Below are 22,130 nucleotides of genomic sequence, written 5' to 3' on the forward strand. Positions count from 1 at the left end.
ACCAGCCTGTGTCACTCTTTTTCCTTTCAATTTGTCCACTTCCATTGGGATTGGAGCTGTTTTTAGGCTGCTTTTAAAGAGAGAATACCACGATCACCAAAACACGTCACGCCACTTGTGTCTGTTTAAAAACCTCTCTGTTCCACAGTTTCATTTGCAAATGATACAGACGACGCCAGTAAGGCCTGTTTCACGAAGTCTTTCCTCCCATTCTGTGTCTATGGGAAGAAAAAGCTTTAGTGAATCAGGCTCTTTAATCGTTTTGTGTGACTTCTGTATGAAGCAAGGAGAACGAAGGCCTGTCTAGGGTTGCACTTCTAGAATTGCAGAAATCTTCAGCATTCAGTACTCAGGTCCTGAAGTTAATTGGGGTCTTCCCTAATATCTTCCAACCAGGACTGCATCACACCAGAAACTTTTCTGCTTCCAGTAGCAACCACACAACATGGAGGGTCTGTGTCATCCACCCTTATTGTGACATCTGAGAAAAGCAAGGGTTGCCTGTGACATAGCAAGTACCCATTCAGAGTGCAAATGAAAACAGTCGACTTTTTTTTCCCCTCCAAAGCATACTAAGCATCCAGCCCCAGATACCTACTGTGTAGCATGCAGCATAACTTGGCTGACAAAATAAGTGAGTCAACTCATCCATGGCAACCAGCAATGACCTTATCCTCAGTACAGGGCTGACCTTCGCATGCAGACGGCAGGGAGAACCACATCAGCTTCTACATTGTTGAAACTCCTGAAGACATGCTGTGTGGTTGCTCTCTCAGAATGCACAGCTACTACCAAAGGTTGCAGAGCAAAACTGTAACTCCCCCAGCCCTCCAAACCTGGAATGGACAAGGCCGCACACAGAGGAGTTGTTAAGCCATTATAAAGTACGTAGGGCATCCTGGGGTTCCTCCAACAGTGGGAAGACTTACTTCAGAGCTCTTGGAACATGGGATCTAGAAAGAGAAACACATCAACAACAGTTTGGGTTGTTCCAAAACTGAGAAGTTTTACTGTGGTTCCTGTTGAATGCTAATCAGTTGACAGAAAACACATTTCCTGCGAGTCACATTGATAAACAAAAATCCAGGCACATATACATTTCATCAGCAGACATGAAGCTCCCTCCACATGTCTTCAGACCACTCCCAGGGAACTTCCTAAACCTGTGGAAATCCCCTTCTAGAAACCTGAGTACTGGTGATAAATAATATATCATGTTCCTCTGAAATCCTCTAAATAAATACACAGAGTACATTCCTTGCACCAGAATGAGATTTTTCTCACAATGGTTCTCCACAGAGATTCTTTTGCCACAAACATTTGGGGAGAAGGTCCTGCTGTAGACACACACTCCCTGGAGCTTATCCTGCTGCTAAAGGTATATTCACATCTGTACAACACACAGATCTGGATGATTCCCAGAAGAGAAAGAAACCTGAGATATAGAAACATAGAAATGATGGCAGAAGAAGACCAAACGGCCCATCCAGTCTGCTCATAAAGCTTTTGCACTTGTTTTTTTCTCATACTTTTCTATTACTCTTGGCCCTTAGTAACCTTACTAAGCTCTTCTCCAATCACTCGGCACCACTCCTGTTTCTAGGGATCTATTGAACAGGTCACACAGTGGACCCGCCAGCACATCTCTGAGCTCCCTCAGTATCCTGGGATGAACCTCATCAGGCCCCATGGCTTTGTCCACTTTCAGTTTCTCCAGCTCTTCCCATACATTTTCTACTGTAAATGGAGTTACATCTACTCCACTCCCCTCCAGTTTCTTGTTAACTAGCGACGGTCCTTCTCCTGGGTCCTCTTTAGTGAACATCGAACTGAAGTATTCATTTAATATTTCTGCCATTTCTTCGTCTCCCTCTACACATTGATCCTTTTCACCTTTCAATTTCACTATACCACTTTGAACTTTTCTCCTTTCTCTGACGTATCTGAAAAATGTTTTGTCACCTCTCTTTACCTCTTTGGCAATCCTTTCTTCTGCTTAATTTTTGCTGTTTCCTCTCACTAGGATTCTTATCAAGGTTCTTACTTGAAGCTGCATCATGGCTGATACAAGCACTATCCCGCTCGTGTAGCTCCAGTGGCTCTGACTTTGAACCCTGTACAATCTCGTAAGAGAAATCCAGAAACTTTGCTCTCTGAGTTTTTATTCAGTCTCCCAAACATTCAAGCACCTCCCATTGGGAAGTGTCTGAACACAGGGGCATCATTAGGTAGAAGTGTATGTAGTACCCATGTCCCGGGTCTCTTTCTCAATGCCCTAAGTCCCCCGAAGCCATTTTTAAGCTTTTTAATGTGGTTGCCCCTAGCTTTTTATTCCTCCTTGCCCCTTTCAGAAGCTTGTGACCGGCTGCTCCTCCTTCCACAGTGCCAGTGCCTGGCTTCTTCCTTTGCTCAGGTACGGTTCGGTGATCGGATGTTTGAATCGTGCAGGACTCCACAGACACAGGGCCGTATGGTTCAAACATCTCGCCATTGAACCGCACCTCTCTGAAGGAAGCAGCAAGGCATCAGCACTGCCAAAGGAGGAGAAGTCAGTTACAAGCTTCTGAAAGGGGCAAGGGGCAAGGAGGTGGGAGGTGAGGAAATAAAAAACCAAGAGGTAGCCACTTGAAAACATTTAAAAATGGCTCCGGGGGGATTCAGGAGAATATGGACTTGGGGCCCTTCCAGGTTTGGTGGGTAGGGAGGGAGAGTAGGGACACCCAAATTGGGAGGAGAGGATGAGTGGATACTTGGTGATGGGGTTGTGGGGGACTCCAAGATTCAGTGGGTAGAGAGAGTGGTGATACCCAGATTGGAGACTCAAGGATGGGAGATGTAGGGGAAACCTAGATTTGGTGGGTGGGAGGAGGGGGGAGTGGAGACTTCCAATTTGTGGGGAGGGGGAGTGAAGAATCGGGTATGGAGGAAGGAGAGACCAAGGAATTCCAGACTGGGGGGAGAGAAAGGAGTGGAGGCCGGTTGTAGGGGAGAGAGTGAATACTCAGATGTATGGGGAAAGTGGGCACTCAGAGATTGAGTAGGGGGAGGGCAGGGACTTGGGGCTAGGTAGGGAGAATAGGAACTTGGCAGTTGGGTGGTGGACGTGAGCGAGGGTGTATGAGATGGGTTGGGAGTTATGAGATGGGGCTGTGGATGGAAAGATGTGGGGTAAGAGAAGGGCCCTGAAGGATGAAGAAAGGTTGTGGATATGCTGTGAGGCACCTGGAGAGCTGAGAGGGAGGAGTGGGGAGAGGCAGTGGAAAAGGATGGGTCTCTGAAGGGGATGAGGGAGGGTGGAAATGGAGCTGCTGGGTACGGGGTAAGAAACAGAAGAAGGGGAAGGGATGAGGGATAGAAGGAACTGGGGTTAGTGAGGAGATGAGACTGAGGCTGAGGAAAGTACTTGAGCACTGGGGAAGGGTAAAAACGGAAGGTGGAAATGGGGGACTACGGAGTGGGTAAAGAGGGGGAAATGGTTTGGGAAAGGAGTGAGATGGGGAACTGGGGAGGGGGGTGAAAGAGCTTGGGGCTGGGCTGGGAAAGGGGTGAGAGTGGAAGAGGAAAACCACAAGTGAGAGGTGAGCATAGGGAGATTGAGGACTGATGAATGAGAGAAGATGGGTGAATAAAGAGGCAGAAAGAGAAACAGAGAACAGAGATGAAAGGGAAGTATCAATGTCAGACACAGTAAGGGAAGAGCTGAAGAAGACAGGATGAGCAAGTAGAAGCACAAAGAGACATGAGGCACTGGAAAAGGAATTAGAAGAAGGCAGACAGAGGAAAGAGGAAATAAGATAGACAGCAACATGATTAGAAAATTAAAGAGATCCATATTCAGCCACTGGCCAACTAGTCAAGTTAGCCAGATAAACATACGGCTAAATAAAAAAGATTTGCAGGCATATTCAGTGGCACAGATGTTCTGTTGGATATACCTGGCTAAATTTATCTGGCTAACATTACAGCTGCTCTTGGGCAGTCCTAAATTTATCCGACTATGGGTTTTTCCCATAGACACAAAATGGGAGAAAAGCCTTCATGAATCTGCCCTATGTCAGCTGGATAATACTGGAAATCCACGTGTAGAGATCCTGTTAGTCCCCTGCTAAACTTGGACTGGAATGTACCATTTAGATATGGGGAGAGACAGAATAGTGTTTGTTGGGTTTGCTGCTCCCCCATGTGGCAGCTAGCATTGGTAGTGTCCCCAGTGTTTTTCTAGAGAGATCACCATTTTGTTCACCATGGGTCCTATTTGCTTTGAAGGAGGCAGCACACTTTAAACTGTGTTCTTATTTTCCTAAGTCTTAAATTTAAGCTCCATGGAGACTTTTGCTTTGGATGAGAGAGTTTCTTTCCACCCTCTCATGCCACCTTTAACATATTTGAGCTTGGAGTTCCAAATCTTTTTTGGATTCAACTGTTTTGAATTTTCTCGTCTAAAAAAAAATGGAAGAGGTTCCCTTACTGCAAGTGGAACCTGAGATCATCAGAATCCAAGGAGAGGATGACTTCCAGACATCCTGAGAGAAAGAGGAGGGAGTGAGTGGAGAGAACGAGAGGAGTTGGACCACATCAGTGGCCCATGGATATCTGCTGAGGATGAGGAGAAAAAGGTAGCCCCCTTGGTACTATGAGAGGAGGTAGGAGATAAAAGACCAAACACTGTAAAAGTATATTTTTTGATACTTCAACTACCATGAGAGGGAAGCATCCAAACTTGCCCTGTATTCCAATAGGAGGGAAGATCAGAGGCATAGCGAGGGTCTCCGGTGCCCGGGGGCCAATTTTTACTCATTTAATAAAATCTTATATTCCGCAACTTCCTTGTACAAAGTGTTAAGTGCTGTCTCCCTTGTGGGTCCCCCCCCAATCATCTGCCAGCACATCACCTAATGGCACCACCACGTGGAATCTCTTCACTGGGGAGGGATGGGAACCCTGCCAGTGCATCACCATAGGGCTCTGACATGCAGGGCCAGTGCTAATGTTTCTGCAGTCCTGTGCAAACAATTACTGGGCTGGCCCCTCCTCATTCTGCTTTTTTTTGGTTTTTGTTTTTTTACATTTTAATTTGTATTCTTTTACTAATCGGGGTCAGTGCAAGGTTATTAGGCACCCTAAGTGAATCTTACAGCTTTATGCCCAGCCTTGCCCTAGCATGTTCCTCTCCACACTCAATTTCAAATTATGCGTTTATAATAAAAGGTTTTATATGAAAAACCCACTCAAAATCCAGTCTTTTGAAGTAAAAATATCACAACTGCATGTATATTATATTTACATGCACAGCTGTGGTGTCAACCAGAAAACCCTGCATAAAAGCCAAAAAGATACTTGTAACACATATGGTATTAGGACCATTGTAACGCATGTTGGATGTGGGTTTGGTCCTCAGAAAGCCAGGAGCAAACTAAATTTCAATTACAATTTAATAAACCTCCCATTCCAAAAACGCATTAACCACCAGCACTCAAACTATTATAACCCTATGAAAAGGTAACCCTGCAAACATTACACTAGGCCTTAAAACACCAATATAACTCCTATTAGGAAAACAGAACAAACCAAGCTTCTATAGAGCTCTACATAGAAACGACACATTAGCAGAATACTAACTTCAATCACACATGCAGAACATAGACAGACCCTCACCAAATACAAAATAAAGTGACATAAAGTAGTAATACAAATGTGCAAACAAAATCAGAACTGTAAACCATAACAGGCCAAACTATGTATGCAGTACAATAATGGAAAACAGAAATATTACAATTCCTCATAATGACATAAAGCATCAAACAATAAAATCAGGAAATATAAATCATCAATAGAAGTAAAACCATACTAATAAAAAGAATATTTCAAAACAGCTGACAAAAAGAATAACATCCAATAATGTAAAACATCTAAGACCAATAAAATATTTCAAAACAGCAGACACATATACCACCCAATACTTAAAAAAAAAAAAAAGATAAAATCCCTGCTGACCATACCTGGGATCTTTTGATTTCCATATGCCCTGAGATTGTTCTGGATTAGCAGGGGAGATGAGAGGGATTGTTGCTCAGTCTTTCTCCTCTCTTTCATATATACATACATGCTGAATCACAGAAGATGCTGAATCACAGAGCATGCTCTCTCACACACAGAAACATGCTCTCACAAACACACAAGAGACAGATATACTCTCACACACATACACACACAGGCATGCTCTCACAGTCACACACATACATACACACAGAGACAGACATGCTCACACAAACACATGGAGACAGATAATGCTGTCACCCACATATATACACACAGACATACTCTCACACAGACAGACATGCTCTCACACACAGAAATACACATTCAGACATGCTCTAACACACATACACACACACACAGACATGCTTGCTCTCTCTCTCTCACACACACACACACACATGCTCAGTTCCTCCCCCCTCCCCATCAGGACACATTCACTTCCATCAGAAGTAGAAGTCCAGCAGGCAGCCTCCTTTTCTTGAGGCCGCGGGGGCTGAATCCACACTGTTTACTGCGTCTGCGGGAAAGGGGGGTAGCGGCGTGCTGTTGCCTCTCCTGTGCTCCAACACCGCACAGGCCCGGGGTGATGCTTCCTCTTCCTGCCACAGTGCAGAGAACACACTGTTCTTTCTTCTAGCAGAGACTGAATGGCCTCTCCTTCTTCTCACCCATGCAGACCTACCACTTCCTTTTCCAGGCTGCGTGGGCAGGAAGGAGAGACCATGCTGTCATTGCCCCCAGACTGGTGGCATTCTAGAACAGTGGATTTCAACCTTTTTTTCCCATCGTGACACACCTGATGGACAACTTTCATATGTATGATACACTGCTCATTACAATCCACTGCGGAAATTAAAATTAGTACGAATGAATCAAGGGAAAGGTAAGTACTCTCTCTGAACAGAAATTACATAAATAGTACAACCTTCCATACCAGAACAGCATCAAATTCCAGGACACAAACAGTAACCACCTTACTTAAGAAAAGGCAACACTGAAAATACTACACCAGGCCTTAAAACTCCAATACTCCTCCTGTTAGGAAAACAGAACAAGCCAGGCTGCTATAGAGCCCTATCCTGACCCTCACCTAACAAAGAATAAAGAGAGCATAAAGCATAAAAAGAAACATGCAGAACAAAACTGAACTGGAAATCGCAACAAGCCAGAAAGACTGTATGCAGTGTAACACCGGAAAAATAGAAACATCATTAGTCCTCATAAAACAAATCAAGAAATATCAATAACAGTAAAACCACACTAATAAAAAGAATGGATTATTTCAAAACGGCTGATGAATGGAATATCCAATAATTAAAAACTCATATAAAGGACTTTCGATTATTCTCTGAGGCAGGCGGATGTGTCTTGCTGAGCTCCCACGGGGCCTATGCATTTAATCTGCCCAGATCCTTTAATTTTCTGCTAAATCTGCAAGTATGGCATTGAGTAAAGATACTAATCAAAGCTTCTTACCTGTGCTTTGGGCTGAGAGGAGATCGAAGCTTAGGAAAGTAGCGAGAGGCAAATCGCCAAGGCGGGACAGTGTGAGTCAGCGTCACCCATGTTTGAGGACAAGCCCTATGAGGCCTTAGTAAGTGCTGCGGGAGGCCCAGACAAGGCTGCAGACCTCCTTGAGGCGTTTACTGCAAGAATAACAACGCGCCTAGATACCCGACTAGGCACGGTGGTGGAAAAAAAATTGCCCAGTTGGTAGAAACTGTGCAGGAGCATTCGGGCTGATTGGACAATGCTGAAACCCTTAACTCTGAGCTGGAGGACACGCTCATGTTGATGTGTGCCAAAGTGGGCAAGCTGGAGCACCAGCAGACCTCCTTAATAAGTAAGATGGATGACCTTGAAAACCGGTTGAGGTGTAATGATCTCAGGATAGTGGGCCTCTCGGAGCAAGCAGAAGGAAGAGAAGCGGTCGCTTTTGTGGCATGCTGGCTTCCTTAGCTTCTTGGTATCTCATGCAAAGATGGTGCCATTAAGATTGATCGCGCACATCACATAACTGTGCCACAGCCGACTCGGGGAGGAACATCACGAGCTTTGATTGTGCGCCTCCATAATTTTCAGGATAAACAACGAATTCTAACAGCAGCAAGAGAGGCAAGATCATTGACTCATGCAGGGGCATGAGGGGCATAGATAATATTTGCTGACTTTTCGCCGGAGCTACAAAAAAAAAAAAGGCAGGCATTTGGGGCTATAAAGTGGGAGTTTGGAAATCTGGGCCTACCATATACCCCGCCAAGCTCAAGGTAACAATTTATAATAAAGTGGCTATCTGCTTCACTTTGAAAGAGGCAGAAAAGCTGTTACTCTAGGTGAAGAGCCGTGCTAGAGCCTCTGATTTGCCATGACGGCTCTGAGGAGCTCTTTCTGATATTTGCCTCTTTTTCCTAGGCCCTGCAGGAGGCTTGCAGGCTAAACCGATCTATTACATCCAGAAGTTCTCATTTTACTAGTTGTATATGTTTTTTGTGCACGTTTTGCATGGCAACCTGAGACTATAACAGGTTTGATTGACTCTCGCCTATTGCAAATATTGGCTCCTCTGGCACGAAGATTGCCACCAGCTGCTCGATCGGGTACTGCATTATTTTTTGCCCTATTTTACTTTATTTTGCCAGCATGTTTGCTTTTTGAATGTGTTTTGAGAAAACTAGACCCGTGGTGATGGCGGTTCTAGCATAATTATTACAAACTTCCACAAGCAAACTCTAAAGCAATGGAAGCTAATAGAGCAGTCTGGCCAACAAAAAGACTGTGACAGGATCAATATCTCACTTTTTTGCAGTATGTCGGGGACCTTAGTCGAGCTTTGAACGTTTATAAACTGGCAATGAGACCTGCTGTAGGTTCCGCGTGGACTATGTTAAGCAGTCTACTGCATGCTTGTGAGTTAGTAAAAAATGTTGCAATTTCAGATCTTATGCTTTTGCTAAAGGGTTGGCATGTTAAAGTTCATATGGAGGTGGTGAGAGAGGTCGGAGGGGGTGAACTTGGGTTTAGGCAGGTGGATATACAAGGGTCGGGCTCCTTTTCCCGATTAGTTTCCCACTGGGATGTTTCTGGCCTTGTAATATTTGGGCGAGATGGGTTACCCTAATGGATGGGTTAGTTTGGGAAAGTTTGGTTAAGTGTTTGAGGAGGGTTGGGTGGGCAGTAATGGATGGGGGGTGGTTAATGTGAATGGTTTGCTGTTGAAGATTAGTCTATGAGACTGGGGAAGTTTTGTTATCTCAGGTGGTTTTGTCTTCTCAATATGGGAGGAGAGGTACAGTAAGCATACTTATTTTGCAACCAAGACACTGTTTATTTTTTAAGGCTTTATGGCTGATAGTGTTCTCTTTATGGTTCTGACACCATACTCTCACTCAGATGTGGTCATGTAGGTGGGACAGTCTACGGATGTCTTTTTTTATTTTTCACAGGTGGGTCTCCTGCAGAGCTTGATACTTACTACATATTCTGATGCCTGATTTCAAAATTGTGTCTCTGAATGTTAGAGGCATTTCATCTCCCATAGAAAAGAAAGCGAATTTTGTAATGGGCGAAACACAAGATGCAGATACTATTATTGCAGGAGACCCACTTGACAAACGTAGAGCATGAGAAATTGAAAAGTGGCTGGGTGGGCAGTGTTTACTACTCGTCCTATAACTCTAGAAGTCGTGGCGCAGGGGTGTTGATTGACAAGAATTTGCCAATCAACACCCCTATATAGGTTCATAGGTAAATGCGAGACCCAGAAGGAAGGTATATAATCCTTGATTGTTCTCTTTATAAGGATACGTTTGTCTTAGTTAATGTGCATGGCCCCAATCAAGATCATGAAGCATTCTATAAGAATTTGCTGGATGTCATTATTGCTTTTGGATATGATAAACTCTGCAAGGTAGAAGATTGGAATGTATGTATGAATCCTTTTAATGCTAGGCCCACTGGGTCCCCATATCGATGCATCATAGGTTTGATCAAGGTGAGTGGTCTCTACTTTGCAGCTGTTAGATATCTGTAGATACTATCATATTAAGGACAGGGACTACACTTATTATTCTCCTCCATACAAATCGTACAATAGACCTGATACTTTCTTTGTACACCTAATCTTCTTACCAGAACCACGGATTGTGCCATTCTACCTTGTACTATTTCAGATCATAATTCTATGGAACTCTTACTAAACCCAGTTGATACTAGACCTGGTACTCCAATGTAGAGTTTGAACACTTCTTTGCTGGGGAAATTGGAGTTTTGGGAGTTCATTAAAAAAGCTGTGTAGGAATATCATGAGTATAACCTTGAAGCTGACTACTCACCCATTCTCAGGTGGAAGACTTTTAAAGCTTATCTTAGGGGGAAAATCATCAGTTATGCCAGCTTTATTCAAAAACAAGAGAAAAGGAGACTTGCAATGTTGATGGATGAGATTATGAAACTGGAGGCTCAGCATAAAAGGAATTGTCAGAATAAAACGTATAAAAAAACTCGAACGCTCGTTGGGAGCTTCGCTATTTGGAAACAACCAAAATTGAGCAGGCTATTAAATTTATCAGACTTAACCACTATGAACATGGAGATAGGGCTGGGGCTTTACTGACGAGAGTGGTGGAGAAGAGAGAGGGAAAATTACATATTACGATTTTGCACAATCAAGAGGGCTTGAATACTGCTGGCCCATGGGAAATAGAAAAAATATTGATGCAGTATTTTTCCAAATTAAACTCAGATCCTGCTCTGAAGGATATTGGGGCAATTCAGGAATTTTCGAATAATATAGACCTTCCTGAATTGGGTGAAGCCCAGAAGGAGATGTAAGCTGAGCCTATTACCCTTTTAGAGATCCAGATGCTATTCAGTTTCTCCTGGTTGGGAAATGCCTGGGTTCTGACGGCTTTCATATAGATTTTTACAAGAAATGTCTGGAGGATGTAGCCCCCTTTATGTTATCTTTATATAATGGCGTTGGATTGGTGGATTCTTCTACAAGGGGAGTTGGCTGATGCGACTATCTCACTCATTTACAAAGCTGGGAGAGACCCAACTGAATGTGGATCCTACCGTCCAATATCGTTGTTAAATTGAGATTTGAAAATATTGGCAAAAGTCATGCAGTTACACTTGGAAAGTGTGCTTCCCTTTTTAGTCCATCAAGACCAAACAGGGTTTGTTAAGGGACGTATATCCACAACAAACACTAGGCGTCTATTTAATATCATATGCCTGTCTTAGAAGATGGGGTAAATAGGATTAATTGTATCACTGGATGCAGAGAAGGTGTTTGTATTTCCTGGCCATTTTTGTTTTCAGTAATGAGGAAAATGGAATTACCAGAAAGATTCTTGCAATGGGTGAATGCCATGTACGCAGCCCTTAGAGCATGCCTCTTAATAAGTAGGGTATCTCCCTTTATCTTTATAACACAAGATACAAGGCAAGGGTGCCCTCTCTGCCCATTGCTTTTTGACATGGCAATAGAGCCTCTGGCAGCCTTGATTAGGCAGAAGCAGGATATAATGGGATTTTAGTTTGGCGCCCATGAACATACATATCTCTTTATGTGGATGATGTCCTGATCTTCCTGTAAAACCCGCAGGTATCTGGCCCGGCTTTGATTGATGTGCTCCAGAGATTTAAAGCCTTGTCTGGATATAAAGTCTATTATGATAAGTCTGAAATTCTTCCTATTGGTCCTCGTAAGATCGTTCCTGAGTATATGGCTGATTTTAGAATAGTGGATGAGGGATTCTCCTATCTGGGGATCTATGTACCTCGAGATCTCAGGAATCTTTTCCTGTAATTATGATGGGTTACTGTCTAGAGTTTGAAATGATCTGCAGAAGTGGATGGACTTACTGATCTCCTAGATGGGGCATGTATGTCTATATGTCTGTTTTAGCATATTTCGTGAAACAGATTTTTGATAGCCTGCATAGCTGATCTCAAAATTTCTATGGAAACATAAACGAGCATGTATCTGATTAAGCCAGTTATGGCTTCTTAAAAAGCAGGGTGGGATGGCAGTTCCCAATTTTAGAGTGTACTATTGGGCTGCTCGATTATTGCCCCTTAAGATGTGGTTCTGGTACAAAGAAGCGGTTTGGAGATTGTTAGAACGTTACAATCGGATGAGATAGATCTAACAATGGTGCCCTTTGTCCCGCATGAATCTCCGTTACGAAGTAGAGTGACTAGAAACAATCCTATACTGACTCACACACTGAAGGTATGGAGTCAGGTTTTGGGATATCTGGGTATGGAAAAGGATACTTTGTCATTGATGGGCCCTATATATGGCAACACTACAGTGTCGGGGCTTACTTTCTGGATCTTAAGGACTGGAGAGAATGCAATTATACAGCTTAGCGCAGCTTTGGGATGATCAGCAGTTCCAATCTTTTGAATCCCTGAGCTCGGATTTTGACCTTCCCATGCACACACGTTAATCACCCTCAAGTAGGGTCACACTCTCTAATCTTGTAGATTTGTCTACTTCTGTCCCAGAGATGAATGGAATGCAGAAGTATTTCTCAGACGCGGATGCATTTGCAAAAGGCACAACACTTGTTTACTGGGGAATTCTGCAGGGGAAATTCGGTACTGAAACATCACGAGGTCTGATAAACCAGTGGAATGAAGAATTGGGAATTTCTCTCACTGTGCCAGTGTGGAAATGTATTTAGTTAAATGTACATCACAGTTCCTTGTGCCAATGTTGGATAGAGCTAATGATCCAACTACTACATTAAATTTATAGAATGCTTATTTATTATTCTAGTATGCTCTCCGAATATTCATTTATTTATTGCTTTTATATACTGACATTCGATCGAGATATCACATCGGTTTACATATAACTAAACATATAAGGCAAGATCTGCTTATTTTTACATTGTAACATGGTAACTAGTATAAACGAAGAAGAGAAAACAAACATTGCAACTTGGGGAATAAGATATAGGATGCGATCTAATAGATTCTAAGGGAGGTTAATTGGGGGAGGGGTTCATGACATAGGGCATTAATATGCGGCTGGGAGGGGGGGGTAGGTGAGGCAGGGTGAGGGGGGTAGGGCAGAGAGTGGCAGCAGTAGTATAGTCCACACCGCTGGAGGGGATGTGGGGAAAAAGGCACATATATACATATGTGGTGGCATTGTGTGGGCAGTTTTGGAGCAAAGTGGCTGATATAATTGCTGATATAATTAATGTCCCTATTTATACAGTGCCCCTAACAGGTCTTCTAGGGCTTCTTGCTCCTTGCCCGCTTCACTATTGCCACCTTCTGGAAGAGGAATCCATGTATTGAACATTGGTGAAGACAGGTTCGCAATATAGTGGATTTAGAACGTTTCTGATATGCACTTAGACACGAGCAATTCAAATATAATGCAATCTGGGGTCCATATCAAAAATTTCTTGTGGAAAATGAAGATTAAGATTTTTAAATTAGCTTTGACATTTGTGTCCAAACTAGATGGAGAATGTTCAATTAATCCTTCTGGATATGGTTGCAACGAGATGGGTGGAAACATGATATGTTTAGATGTATTTTGTATGGCTTTGTTCCTTATGTATGCCAAGAAAATTTATAAATAAAGTTATTTAAAAAACTCTCAAATAAAAAATTTCCAGACACCAATAAAAAATTTCAAAACAGCAAACTCAAACACCCAGTAATTAAAAATAATAAGGATTAAAAAAAATGCTCTGTTCTCCATATCTGGAAACATTTGATTTCCAGGTGACCTGAGATGTTGTGAATTAACAGGAGGGGAGGAGAGGGGAGGGGGGAGTTTGCTTGAAACTTTCCCCTCTCAGTCACACACAAGCTCTCTGTCTCACACAGGCTCTCAATCACACACACATATACATATGCTCTTTCTGACTTACATAGGCTCTCAATCACAGGTGCACATTCTCTCTCTCACCCACACAGGTTCTCAATCACATACATATATGCTGTGTCTTTCTGTCATATACAAAGGATCTCAATCGCACATAGACACACACAGGTTTTCAATCACACACACACATGCTCTCTTTCTCTCCCACACAGGCTCTCAATCACACAGTTACACACATGCTGCCTCTCTCTCACTTATACACATACGGTAGGCTCTCAATCACAGGTGCACATTCTCTCTCTCACCCACACAGGCTCTCAATCACATACATATATGCTGTGTCTTTCTCTCACATACAAAGGATCTCAATCACACATAGACACACACAGGCTCTCAATCACAGACAGAGGGTCTCTTTCACACAAATAAGTTCTCAATCACACAGTTACACACATGCTGCCTCTCTCTCACTTATACACATACGGTAGGCTCTCAATCACAGGTGCACATTCTCTCTCTCACCCACACAGGCTCTCAATCACATACATATATGCTGTGTCTTAATCTCACATACAAAGGATCTCAATCGCACATAGACACACACAGGCTCTCAATCACAGACAGAGGCTTTCTTTCACACAAACAGGTTCTCAATCACACACTTACACACATGCTCTCTTTCTCTCCCACACAGGCTCTCAATCACACAGTTACACACATGCTGTCTTTCACACACACACATGTTCGCTCACTTACTCACTCTCTCTCCCCCTCACCGAAGAACTGGCGGCAGCAGAAGCCTCATCCACTTCCAACCCTCACGGCCTCCAGAATGGAGTCCCGTTGGCCAGGGGAGCTCGTGTTGCTCCTCTTTTGGCTCCGGACTGCGCTGCTCTTCTCCTTCGGACTGATGCTGCCAGCACTTGGTCTCTTCTTCCCACGCGCATGGCCATTGCACAGGACTTCCTCTTCTGGACCACAGGGGCGGGAAGAAGAGATCATGCTGCCGTTGCGTCTTTCAGCCCTCCTGCTGTGTTATGCCCAGGCTTATCAGCATTTCAAACCCAGGCAGAGAAAGAACGTGCATCCCACTGAGGCAGGGGGGAGCAGTTGGGCCAGCAGGGGACCAGAAGTGTAGTGACACACTAGCTGACATTGAGAACCTCTGCTCTAGGCAGCCACGGGCCTCCTCCTCTTCTGCCGTCGGGGGGGCAGGGTGGGTTCCCCCGGCAGCTGCGGGCCTCCTCTTCTACTGCCGGGTGGTGGCATTTGCTCCCCCAGCGGCCTGGGCCTCCTCCTCTTCTGCTGCTGGGCGGGATGGGATCCCCTGGTCGCCGCCGGCCCTTTTCTTGCCTGGGCGGGATGGGATCCCTTACCCCCAGCGTCCCCTATAGCCTGGCGTCCCAGGGGTCTTGACCCCCTCGCCCCCCCCCCTCGCTATGACACTAGGGAAGATAACAGGTATCTGAAGAAACTAAATAATTTTGGAGAAATATCTGGAGTTAAGAAAGACTTTAAGAAAGTCACAAACTTCTGAAAAGCATTTTGCATCATCATAAAAGTGAAGTACACACCTGAGAAGGCTTTAAAACTCATTATTGCACCTTCTCAGTAAAGAGAAATGTTGGAGACCACCAAACAACTTTCATGTGTCTTATTGAGTAGTGACTTTACTGTTCCCTATGCTGGGATTATCAATGCTGTGTGCAAGAGACTTAACTATGGGAAGAGTAACAAGCAATGTGAGGGCCTTGAAAGGAAACTCGCCCCTCCCCCATGCAGGACATCCTGGAAAGTAAATCTAATGGTATAATAAGTGTCCATCTAAAGAAAATGTGCAGTCTGGCCTCTGGGATTATTATCCGGGTTCAAGCATCATACGGGTTACGGACGTTTATCAGGCTAATTTAGTCGGATAGCTGGCTCTACCACAGAACAGCTCTGCCCTGCCCCCGAGCTGGCCGGATAACTTTTTAGCCGGATAAACAGTTACCCAGCCATCTCAGGACCAGTCAGCACTGCGGGGTTTTCATATCCTGCCATTTGTCCGGCCAAGTCCAAACTTAGCCGGACAAATGGTGATAATGAATATGGATCTCAAAATGTCCAGACGTCAGAGGTGGAAAAAAGCATTTTGTTTTCAGTTTAGTGACTGAAATATGTCAACTTTTAGGATGTACATCTCTGATATAGTTGTATTTTGCTCAGTACAGGAGGAAATGCATTTCGGTTTCTTCCTCCAGTGTGTCACTGGATTATTGGGGATTCCATTTCAATGTTTGCCTGTAGATTTCTAATTTTTGACCACTTATTCTGTATTTGGTAAGAGTCTGTCTACATGACACAGGTGAGATATTCTGTTAGTGTGTAGTTTCTATGTAGGAATTTATAGCAGTCCAATTTATTTTATTTTTCTAGTATGAGGTGTTCAGGGCCTGTTATAAGATCTGCAGTGCTACCTTTTTATAGGTAGGGTTGTTAACTGTTTGAATCTGACAGTTAGTGTGCTGTTGTATAGTAGGCTTGCTCTATAGATTCTGTTGCATCGTTTACAAGATTTTCTATTCCTTCACAATGTTCTTGACAGCAGAGGGAGTTTGTATTGAGTTACTGAGACGATTCCAGAATATTTTTGTATGGTCAGTCGTACTTTCTGCCCTGCATCCATTGCTGGGGGAAGTGTCGTGGAGGCAGGATACGGCTTCCTGCTAAATCTGAAGTCCCTATGGGCAATGGCACCATGATCATTCATTTGCAACTCTTCAGGGTTTCCCCCCTATTTTTTTTAACCACACAGTATCACAAAGTTCATCTCGCTCGTATTGGATAAAAAGTGAATCAGATCAGATTCTTTGAAGAAACAGCTCCTTCCACTAATGAAGATGCGACTGACCCTAAAACACCATCAACTGGAGATTCCACTCTGCCATTACTAACCAAAGTAAAGAAAAAATCAACCAGACCACGACATCACAAGTCACATGGAGTGGACGTGATGTTGGAATACCAGAAAGGTTGATTGAACATTCTGGAGGAAGAATAATTAAAAGCTCTATGACAGACAAAATAAAAACCTGAATACTGGAATAACAGACTGCAAGATCTTACTAGGTGAAATTGCAGAGAAGTTGAATCTTAGTTTTTTTGTGAATTTTTTTTTTTTTTTGCAATATACTTTTTATTGAAAGCAATAAATAAAATACACAATATATTTCAACTTTGATAATACATCACAGGGACATATTCCAAGCACAGTAATGAGCTGTCAGGTAACAAATAAAGGCTTAACCTACTTGTAATCTGAAACAATGGTTTTTTTCCTCCTATATGTAAGAATTTCTATTTTGGGTCACAGTTGAGTGGTGTTCTCAGTTGAATAAAGAACCATGCTAACCAACCACTCCTGTCATTGCCTTCTTTTAAGAGAAGCAATACATTGTGGAGCACAGGGGTAAGCAAATCCAGTCCTCGATTACTACAAACCGGTCAGGTTTTCAAGAAAGCAAAAGGCAGGGTGTGAAACCAATAAATAATGCTGTTCCGGGTAAATAAGAGATCTTTCAGAATCAGTCTTTATTTCGAGCTTTGAAGCCCGGTGGCAGAGAGATACAATCCCCCAACACACCCTTGTTTCACCGTAGGGGCTGTGACAGGAGGGCCCCCACAGGGAACAATTCCCAAAGGTTGTTGACATCCGGAAAAGGGCACACGGCTTACAAGGTTTCTAAACCAAGAGGCGTCTGCATAAGATAGTGTATACCAGCGAGTTAGAGAGCTGCAAACGCGAGGGGTACGTGAAAGTGTGTAAGACTTCGGCTAAAGCGGGGTTGGTATAGCTGGAATTTGAAACTGGTTCGAATTCCCGAAACCGCGGTCTGAAAAAGGATAATGAGGCTTAAAGAAACGAGACTCAAAGCAGGGCAGGCCTGAAGCACTTTGCTGTGCACTCAGTTTTGCGCTATGCCTCCTTTATTAGGACTTCCATGCAGCCTCTGCTCCAGTTGTGAATAGTAAATATTTTTATTGGTTGGCCTGTCCAAATAGCTGTTTGCCTTAGTCTCCTTTCCAGCTGAAAAATGGGTGAATAATACTCTTTTTGAATAACAGTTCCCTATTTACTTTCCTGATTTCGTAGTCCTGTTAAATCTCCTCTCATTCATCTCTTTCCCTAGTTTTCTGAGGCTCTCCTCCTGTCAAGGCTGTCCTATGACTACCCTGAGGGTACCTTTTCCCAGCCTGTTTGAACAGAATTGAAGTTGGCTTTTGTAACTTCTCTCATCTTCTTGAGCGCTTTTACTATCCTGATAAGTTGATAGCAAGGCCATAATACTGTGCCCTCTTACCTTAAGCCTAGAATTTTTAACCCTAGATTCTGTTTTCTGCATCATTTGCATTGGTTCCTTATTTCTCTCTCTGCTTTATTTAATATACAGTGCCACTTCCTTCTCAGCACAGCCTATTGGCGTCATTTCTATACAATTTCTGTTCCGATGTTATGATATCCCATTGGCTTTTATCCTTCTTTTTTTCCTGAAATTCCTATTATATCACTCTCATTGAAAAATTGGCTTTCTAGCTAACATATCTTAATTTTTAGGCTTCTAGCACTTGCACAGAAACATTGCTAAATTTCTTCTTTCTCCACTGGCATAATTTTCAGTGTCCTGCTTCCCTGGGACTCTACTGGTCTTGACTTTGTCAGGTCTGTATTATTTCCTTAATGTGCAGCTTCTTTCCTGTAGAGTTGTCTCATCCTTCCTAAATGCTGTGTCAGTCTAATCCATGTGCTGGTACCATGCCTGTTGGCTTTCCCCAGGTATTTAGTTTAAAAGCTCAGCTGCAACCTGCCACATATTTGCTCACCATGGCTGAGATTCCTAAGCGTATTGTGGTGATACTGTAATTGCGGGTGCTTGCCATGTTGGGAATGTTTGGCCAGGTGTGGCTATTCTGAGATAGTAGTTACTAACCACTGTATTCCGTTAATTTAGTCTGCCACTGGCCAGTTGTTGCCATCTTTCCATCAAGAAATCAGGTCCGTGCTGGCCCGAAGGTGTGGTGGCAGTGTTGTGTGCTGCTATGTGGGTAACCTGGGGTTCGATTTCCGAGTGCTGCTTTTGCTCCTCAGGCCAGCCAGGTCTGGGGCGCAGTGGACACCATGTTCCCAGCCTCCTGGGTGGAGGAAGTCACAGTTGTTGCACAATGGTGACCCCCAGTGGCCAGACTCAAGAAGCACATCTACCAGTTCCTGCAGGAACTGAGGTCCTTGACCCCTGGCAATGGACAGTTGCTACGATGCTCCAGCTGGGCAGAAGGGGTGGGCAGCAGGTTAAAAGGAGGAGAATCCCCAGGTAGCTGCGAGTGAAGGCTCTTGGTGGCGTATTCCTAGCAGAGGCTGGTACTCAGTGAAGTGAAAGTCCAAAAAAGCAACAGCTGGGCTTAAGAAAAATAAAAAAGTCTTTATGGCAATAATTCCCAGAATGCACTGCTGCATTTTTTTTTTATTTTTTATTTTTTTGCTTCCTGCCACTTCTCATCCCTGTCATGCTTTTAACAGGCAAGATAAGCATGGGTTATGTATAGCTAGAATACTCAAAGACTCAGCAAAATACAGCGCAGCAATGGGTGAAGCAGTAAACTCCATTACACTACACCACTCCATTAATGACCTGCTGAACTTCAGTCCCAGTTCAGGGCACATAACCTGTCATACGTTGTGTGCGTTTGTGTAATAATCCAAATCCTGAATATCATGTATGATGTATGCACTGGGTCACATAACCTAATATGTATTTAGGGACCTTTGTTTTGAGTTTTTATGTTATATTTCCCTGGAATTTTTCAGTGTTTATTATAACGAAAACAAATGGAAGAAAATCAGTGGAAAAAAATGTCATCCTTTTCCCACTTATTTTCTCCCATTTTTGTTTTGTTATAATGAAAAATGAGAAATTCATGGAAAAAATAAAATAAAAACTGAAAATGAAGGTCCCTGTGTATAGTCTTATCATCCCTCCTTCCTACTCCACCTCATCAGAGGCAGACAGTCACCGGAAATTATGTGCAAAATACATCTTTATTTTAATGTTTTGTTTTGTTTTATATTGTAATGAACACCGCTTTGACAAGATTTATCTACTTTAATGGTTTAAAAGAATTGAGAAATAAAGTTGTAAGCATACATACGCACACAGGTTATACACAGAATCTGATAAAAAACACAAAAAGAGGCAAAAATACTTAAACACACACATAGCATAGTCATAAACACATATACAGATAAACAGACACAAAAATACATAACCACCCATACATAAAGAGACAGAGATACATACACAGGCGCGCACAAATGTAAACCACCCGGAAGCACAGACATATGTACATATAGATGCGGATATAGAAAAGGACAGAGGTATGGATTGATCTCTGTGTGTAATATATATATGTACATATATATATTACATATATATATATATATATATATATATAACTCTTCTGCTGATATATAATGTTGAATTGATCCTTGGCTGGTTCCTTCTCTGAACTGTCTGCAGGCTGCTTTGCACCGTGACTCTGAGCTGAGACCTAAAGGCCATGGACTACACAACTTTAGGTGGGCAGGAGCCCATCCCCCACTTTTCAGATCCAGCCCTCCTCCAGCCCGCCGACGAATCAGACCTCTTCTTTCATAGCCAGGAGAGCGATGGCACCCCTTTATCTACTTACTATAGCAGAGCAGCGGGAACCTACAGGCACTCCCCAGGTACGTGCTCCCCAGAGCTGATATTTCTGCCACGTCACTGACCTGAACCCCTTTTTTTTTTAACTGAGGCAAATCGCTTCCTTTTCTCCTCTTGCAGCCAGAGTGGCAAATGGAGGCTGCCCCTAGCCCAGACCCCAAACCTTTTATTTTTTTTTTAATTTTTAGAAAATCACCAGTTCATCTCTTCCCTCATCCCACAGGGTATTTAGGAGCTGAAAGTCATGATGAGTTACCTCCTGACTCTAGGTTATTAGGGACAGGCAGAGCCAGACCTGGTTTTACCTCATTGCATCTATGAGATTTGTACTTCCAATTTCTCCAAGAGAAACAAAGATTAAACATCTATAGATGAAATGGGACACATCTATAGCGCTGGCTTAAGCCTGCCCCCCCCCCCCCAGTGCACTATAGCCATCTGCTGACTGTAGTTCAGGTTACCCAGGGGAAGAACTGTTGTAGGTGCAGAGTATGTATGAAGATGTTTGAGGGGTGGGTGGATGGGGGAGGTGTGAGAGGGAGATCTGAGCATTGCCAGTGTTGCTGATTACGCCGTATGAAAAATGAGGACTTCAAAGACCAGAATGCACTCAGCACCCTTAAGATTCTAAAGGCGAGCCTGACCTCTTGTATTACATAAGGAGCAGGAGTGATCTACAGGTTACAGTAAGCCTCCCAGATAGATCCAGATCATCATGGTCAGACCGAGGCAGTCGTGGTTTAACCCAATTCTGTGAAGAGACTTGAAGTTCCAGTATCTCCAGAAAAGTGGATGCTAAAGGTTCTTAGGTAGATTGGCTAATCTTGCCCCTGATGGCCTGATACCATCTGGTCATCAGACTATAGCATTAACAGGGCTGGTTCTTCCATTGGGCAAACTTGGCGGTGACCTAGGGACCCAAAATGCTGGGGCGTGGCAAAAACCTGCCACATATTTGCTCACCATGGCTGAGATTCCTAAGCATATTGTGGGGATACTGTGCCTGCTTGCCATGTTGGGAATGTTTGGCCAGGTGTGGCTATTCTGAGATAGTAGTTACTAACCACTGTATTCCGTTAATTTAGTCTGCCACTGGCCAGTTGTTGCCATCTTTCCATCAAGAAATCAGGTCCGTGCTGGCCCGAAGGTGTGGTGGCAGTGTTGTGTGCTGCTATGTGGGTAACCTGGGGTTCGATTTCCGAGTGCTGCTTTTGCTCCTCAGGCCAGCCAGGTCTGGGGTGCAGTGGACACCATGTTCCCAGCCTCCTGGGTGGAGGAAGTCACAGTTGTTGCACAATGGTGACCCCCAGTGGCCAGACTCAAGAAGCACATCTACCAGTTCCTGCGGGAACTGAGGTCCTTGACCCCTGGCAATGGACAGGGGGTCCATTGCCAGGGGTCAAGGCCCGGAAACCTCTAATTTAATTTAATTTAAAATCTTTTCTATACTGTCGTTAAGTGGGTGCCATCACAACGGTTCACAATAGGGCACA

General features: G+C 43.6%; 1 protein-coding gene across 1 annotated transcript in view; it reads left to right on the plus strand.

Moving 5' to 3' along the window:
- The window catches only part of GATA1 (GATA binding protein 1), a 41,018-nt gene that overhangs the window by 13,601 nt on the left and 5,287 nt on the right, over window positions 1-22,130 (plus strand). Inside the window, exon 2 of the mRNA XM_029611365.1 lies at window positions 20,452-20,660. Within this exon, the coding sequence (XP_029467225.1) occupies window positions 20,492-20,660 (169 nt within the window). The 5' untranslated portion in view covers window positions 20,452-20,491. The remainder of the gene's footprint in view (window positions 1-20,451; window positions 20,661-22,130) is intronic.

This window comes from Rhinatrema bivittatum, chromosome 1 (assembly GCF_901001135.1).
Source record: "Rhinatrema bivittatum chromosome 1, aRhiBiv1.1, whole genome shotgun sequence".
In the NCBI taxonomy this organism is placed as follows: Eukaryota; Metazoa; Chordata; class Amphibia; order Gymnophiona; family Rhinatrematidae; genus Rhinatrema; species Rhinatrema bivittatum.